Source organism: Erigeron canadensis, chromosome 5 (genome assembly GCF_010389155.1).
Source record: "Erigeron canadensis isolate Cc75 chromosome 5, C_canadensis_v1, whole genome shotgun sequence".
NCBI classification, from domain to species: Eukaryota; Viridiplantae; Streptophyta; class Magnoliopsida; order Asterales; family Asteraceae; genus Erigeron; species Erigeron canadensis.
In genome coordinates, this window is record NC_057765.1 from 5,354,281 (window position 1) to 5,360,672 (window position 6,392).

The window sequence follows — 6,392 nt, forward strand, 5'->3', positions numbered from 1 at the left end:
TCCCCATTTCCCTTATACAATTCCACATACCCCGAAGGATAAACATGTTTAATGACATAGGGTCCCATCCATCTTGAAGTCAATTTAGGTTGTTTCAATTTAAACTTTGAAATAAACAACAAGACTTTATCACCTACCTTAAAATCTTTCCTTCTTAACCTAAGATCATGCCAAACCTTTGTTCTTTCTTTATAGAGCTTTGAATTTTCATAAGCATGCAATCTCAACTCATCTAACTCATGCAATTGTAACATTCTTAATTCACCACTTTCAATTAAATCCATATTACAATTCCTAAGAGCCCAATAAGCCTTATGCTCTATTTCTAAAGGTAAATGACATGTTTTCCCATACAATAACCGATAAGGTGTAGTCCCAAGTGAAGTTTTGAATGCGGTCCTAAACGCCCACAATGCATCATCTAATTTCTTGGACCAATTCCTAGGATTATCACCTATGGTTTTCTCTAAAATTTGTTTTAATGCCCTATTTGTATTCTCTACTTGGCCACTTGTTTGCGGGTGATAAGAAGTAGAGAAACGATGATGAACACCATATCTCTCCAACACCTTAGCAAGTTGGTGATTCGCAAAATGAGTTCCATGATCACTTATTAAGGCCTTAGGACACCCAAAACGACAAAACAATTGTTTCAAGAAATCTATCACTACCCGTGCATCATTTGTTGGCAAGGCCTTAGCCTCGGCCCATTTAGACACATAATCAACCGCCACTAAAATGTAAAGACACTTATTTGAAGGCGGAAAGGGTCCCATAAAATCAATACCCCAAACATCAAAAACTTTGCAAACCTGGATAAAGTTTTGAGGCATTTCATCTTTCTTTGTGATGTTCCCTTGACTTTGACACGCATCACAAGTATCCACCAAAGTTTGAGCTTCCTTGAAAATTGTTGGCCAATAAAAATCTGCATCAAAGACTTTCTTACTAGTCACGGTTGGTCCATAATGACCACCGGTTGGCCCTTGGTGACATCCATCCAAAATCAAACGAGTTTCTCCACCCGCAACACATCTTCTAATCATTCCATCTGCACAAACACGAAACAAATAGGGTTCTTCCCAATAATAATGCTTAACATCGGAAAAGAACTTTTTCCTTTGTTGATTTGTCTATCCTTTTGGAAGTACCCCTGCAACAAGATAGTTAGCAAAATCTGCATACCATGGAACGTTAGATTCAATGCTCATTAAAGACTCATCCGGGAATGCATCATCAATATCATCCCCCTTAGGTTCCTCACGGTGAGGATCCTCTAACCTACTCAAATGATCGGCCACCAAATTTTCAGCCCCTTTCTTATCCTTTATCTCAAGATCAAACTCTTGCAAAAGCAAGACCCAACGTATGAGACGAGGTTTAGCATCTTGTTTAGCAAACAAGTACTTAAGGGCCGAATGATCGGTAAAAACAATGGTCTTACTAAGAACCAAATACGACCTAAACTTATCAAATGCATACACAACCTCAAGTAACTCTTTTTCAGTAGTGGTGTAATTTTGTTGAGCACTATTAAGAGTCTTGCTAGCAAAGTAAATAGGACGAAAATGATTTCCTTCTCTTTGCCCTAAAACTGCTCCAACTGCAAAATCACTCGCATCACACATTAGTTCAAAAGGTTGAGACCAATCGGGAGAAACCATAATGGGTGAGTGAGTCAAACAATCTTTCAACAAAACAAATGCCTTCAAACAATCCGAATTAAATTCAAAAGGCACATCTTTCTCAAGCAAACGAGTCATAGGACGGGTTATCTTAGAAAAATCTTTAATAAACCTACGGTAGAACCCGGCATCACCCAAGAAACTTCTAACACCTTTAACATTAGTTGGTGGAGGTAATTTAGCAATAACATCAATTTTAGCCTTATCTACCTCAATCCCCAAACTAGACACCTTATGACCCAACACTATGCCTTCTTTAACCATAAAATGCCATTTTTCCCGATTAAGAACAAGGTGTGCCCGCTCACATCGCTCAAACATCTTATCCAAGTTGGAAAGACACTTGTCAAAAGAGTCACCAAAGACCGAGAAATCAACCATGAAAACCTCCATAGATGTTTCTAACATGTCTTGGAAAATCGCAATCATACACCTTTGGAAGGTGGCGGGAGCGTTACACAATCCAAATGGCATCCTACGATAAGCATATGTGCCAAAAGGACATGTAAAGGTCGTCTTTTCTTGATCGTTGGTGTCAATGGGTATTTGAAAGTACCCGGAGAAACCATCAAGAAAGCAAAAATACTCATTTCCGGCTAACCGTTCGAGCATTTGGTCAATAAAGGGTAAAGGAAAATGGTCTTTACGGGTTGCATCATTTAACTTCCTATAATCAATACACACACGCCACCCGGTGACCGTTCTAGTTGGTACAAGTTCATTATTTTCATTAGTGACAACGGTCATTCCCCCCTTCTTTGGTACACAATGGACCGGACTTACCAATGGACTGTCAGAGATAGGATAAATAATTCCGGCATCCAAAAGCTTAATTATCTCTTTCTTAACGACATCTTTCATATTCGGATTTAGCCTCCTTTGTCTTTGAACACTTGGTTTAAAATTTTCATGCAAATTAATCTTATGTTTACAAAATTCGGGGCTAATTCCAGGTATGTCAGTTGTACGCCAAGTAAAGGCTCTTTTATGAGCCTTCAACACAGTCATTAACTTACCATTCTCATCATCCGAGAGTGATGATGATATGACAACGGGAAGAAGCGACTTACCTTCAAGGAATGCATATTCCAAGTGCTCGGGAAGTGGCTTGAGCTCCAAATCGGTTGGTGGATTGTCTACCGAAGTTTCAATCTTCAAACCATCCCTCTTAATTTCCTCAAAAGTCTCATCTTCCGGCATTGATTCATCCGTGCTTACCTCCATAATCTCTCTTACCATGTCCGCAACCATCACTTGTTCCTCTTTACTACAAGCAAGCAAAGCTTCTCCCTCATCTGTGTCCAAGAAACTCATTAATTCCATTTCCAAAGCTTCGTCTTCTTCAATTACATCAATCCTGAAACAAGAATCATCGGTAGAATAAGGATGTTGCAAAGCTTTATCAATTGAAAACGAAATTCTATCATTTCCTATGCCTAATGAAATAATCTTATCCTTAACACGAATGATGGCATCGGCCGTATACAAGAAAGGTCGGCCTAAAATAAGAGGAACCTTGGCATCCTCTTCCATCTCAAGAATAACAAAATCAGCCAAAAAGACAATATGGCCTACTTTCACACACAAATTTTCCGCAATCCCCATGGGATATTGGAAAGAATGATCGGCGAGCCTAATGCTCATCCGAGTTGGCTTAAGAGCCGCTAAATACAATCGCCTATAAACCGAAAAAGGCATCAAATTAATGCTTGCACCAATGTCGGCCAAAGCATCACAATTAAGCTTATTATCTAGAGAACAAGTAATGAGAAAACTCCCTGGATCTTCAAGCTTGGAAGGAATTTGATTTTGCACAATCGCCGAACACTCCGCATTGAGGAAAGTAGCTTTAGCTTCCTCTAGCTTCCTCTTATCCGTTACAAGATCCTTGATGAACTTAGCATAATTCGGCATCCCTGAAAGCAAATCAACCAAAGACACATTAATATGTACCGATTTAATCATGTCTACAAACTTACGGTATTGCTCCTTGAGCTTCTCCTTCCTCAATCTTCGGCTTGTATGGCTTGACTTGAGGCTCATCAATCGTTGGTTTAGCTACCGGTGTAGCGACCGGAGTAGTAGATGTAGATGGAACGGCCGGTGGTTTCACGGCTTGGTTCGGCTCCATTAATATCTCTTCATCAACTTGTTCATCTTCTTCCTCATCCTCACTATCAACCTACGTAGGAACATTAGTAGCACTAGAAATAGGAGAATTAACTACCTTTCCCGACCGAGTAGTAATGGCATTTACATGCTCATTCCTAACATTCGGGTGTTGATACTTATTACCTCCATCATTCGAACCGGAAGGCTTAGGATTTTGTTGGGTATTACTTGGCAATGAACCTTGTTGACGATTAGAATTACCCATTCTATCAAGCCTTACTCCTAAATCCTTGATCACCGCTTGTTGACTTTTGATATTTTGATTCAACTTATAATTCAAAGCGGTGATGTCGGTTCGGTAGTTTTCATTCTTCTTGTCTTGATCAACCATGAACTTCTTCATAAGATCCCTAAGCTCGGCATTAGGATCAACAACCTCTACCGGTTGAACCGAAGGACCTCCTTGATTTCTTCCTTGCCATGAAGCTCCCAATGTGGACCTATAATTTCCTACACCATTAGAATTAAAGTTAGAATTAGAATTACCTTGGTACCGGTTTTGATAAGCTCCATTCCTTTGAAATAATCCTCGATTTGCAAACAGTGGATGATACTGATTTTGAACATAATCAACTTCTTCATTCCGTGGTGCCTTATCACAATCCTCCGTGTAATGCCTATCACCACAAATATCACACCCCACAACCGCCGTCTTCAAATCTTTCTCAATCAACCCAAATCTACCATCCATGCTTGCAAATTACTTATCCATGTGACTTGCCAATGCCTTAATTTCAGCCACAACTTCACTACCACTATCAACTCGAGCCACACTTCTCCTTCCCGTTTTTACAAGATCCGATTTAGTCCTACCCGCTTCTCGAATTACACTAGTACAAACCATATCTTCCATAATCTTATAGGCTTCATTATAAGTGACATTGTTAATGTTACCTCCACAAGCCCAATCCAATTCCCTTTGAGTACGGCTATCTAAACCCCGGAAGAAAATAAGAATGTGCTCATTCAATCGAATACCATGCCCCGGACAATTTCTCATCAACTCCTTCAATCTCTTCCAAGCATCAACCAAATCTTCACCACTAATTTGCTTAAAAGCCCTAATCTCCAACTTCATTGTTTCAACCAATTGAGCCGGAAAGAACCGCTCAATGAATCCTTCTCTCAACTCTTTCCATGTTTCAAATATGTTCTCATCGAGATTCTTATACCAATTCGCCGCCTCTCCCGTGAGAGACAACGGAAACAATTCGAGCTTAACAAGTGGCATTTGAGTCTCTCCATACTTGAACAATCGACAAACTTTTTCAAACTTCTCCACATGATCATACGGATCCCACTTAACCACCCCATCGAATTGATTCTCTTCAACCCGAGACAAGTGATTACCTTTGACATTGATATTTGGAGCGGTGGTTGGAGGACGAATAGCCGAGCCCCTATTAGGTGCAATGACTCAAGTACTCTCCCCAATAGTCCTATCAAAAGGGTGAACCATGTCTTCGGCCATGTTTCTTGGTGTAGTAGGACGTGTAGAGGGTGGAGTGGAGTTTGGTGTTGAGTTTGGTGAATTCTTCGGTGAAGTCTTTGGTGGAGTTTGAGGTCTATTTTCCGGTGGTGTGGAACTTTCGGCTTCAACGTTTAAGTTTAAGGTATCTATTTTGCTAGATGAAGGGTTAACGGTTTTAGATGGTTTCCTTCCTCTTCTCTTCGTCTTTCCCGGATTTGATTGAGGGCTTACTAGTGGAATATCGGTAGCCCTTGTGGTCATTAACTAAGAAACAAAACCTGAAAACACAAACAAAGAAAACCGTAAAACGCACCAAGTTACACAAAATAAACAAAACAGAAAATTTAAACTAAAAATTGAAAAGCAACCTAAGAAAGCAAGTAACTTTCTTGCATGAGAGTACAAGAAAGGATCAACTACGAAATCTCAAATTAAAACTCTTAAATTAGTCCCCGGCAGCGGCGCCAAAAACTTGATGTGTGAAAATCTAGTTAAATTAAAATCCTATAAATACTCCGAATCGTTTACCACACACAATCGGGAGTGGACCCGTTCGTATGTAATATAGATTGAAGTAAGTAAAGGTTCCTTCCACGGAGACTAATAAGAGTTAGCGAGTTTTAAGTAATTTAAAAAGAGTTTGGTTTTTAAAGACACCACGTCATATTGATTTTAAATTGAAAGTTAGTTTATTGAAAGAGTTAGAAATTCCGTAGAATTTATCGAAAAGAAATTTGTTTTAAATCAAATAGGATGAGAAGATCATCCACTTCGAATCCATGATACACATTATTTAGGTTGCATATATTTGAAGAAACAATTCATAATGGAATCGTTTCATCTTCAACTTGATATTCATTTAGAGATTCATCTCTTTGAACATTCCCCCCCCCCCAAGTTGAAGATTCCTAGTGCTTTCAGAAGTTGACACATCTTCTTGATGCTCATCAAGTTCAACAATCCTCCCACTGTCCTTTTGAGATATGAGTTGCTCTTCAAAAAACTCAGCAAATCTATATACCTTGACAGTGTTTTCCTTTGGAAAGTAGAAGTAGTAACCCATC

General features: G+C 39.4%; 1 protein-coding gene across 1 annotated transcript; it reads right to left on the minus strand.

Annotated features, from left to right (window-relative positions):
- Positions 1 to 1,133: 1,133 nt before the first annotated feature.
- LOC122601062 lies at positions 1,134 to 3,599 on the minus strand. The gene is made up of 3 exons (XM_043773838.1): positions 3,122 to 3,599; positions 2,702 to 3,025; positions 1,134 to 1,345 (listed from the first exon to the last, which is right to left on the minus strand). Exons 1-3 carry the CDS (start codon positions 3,597 to 3,599, stop codon positions 1,134 to 1,136), a joined length of 1,014 nt encoding a protein of 337 aa, XP_043629773.1.
- Between the last annotated feature and the right edge of the window lie 2,793 nt (positions 3,600 to 6,392).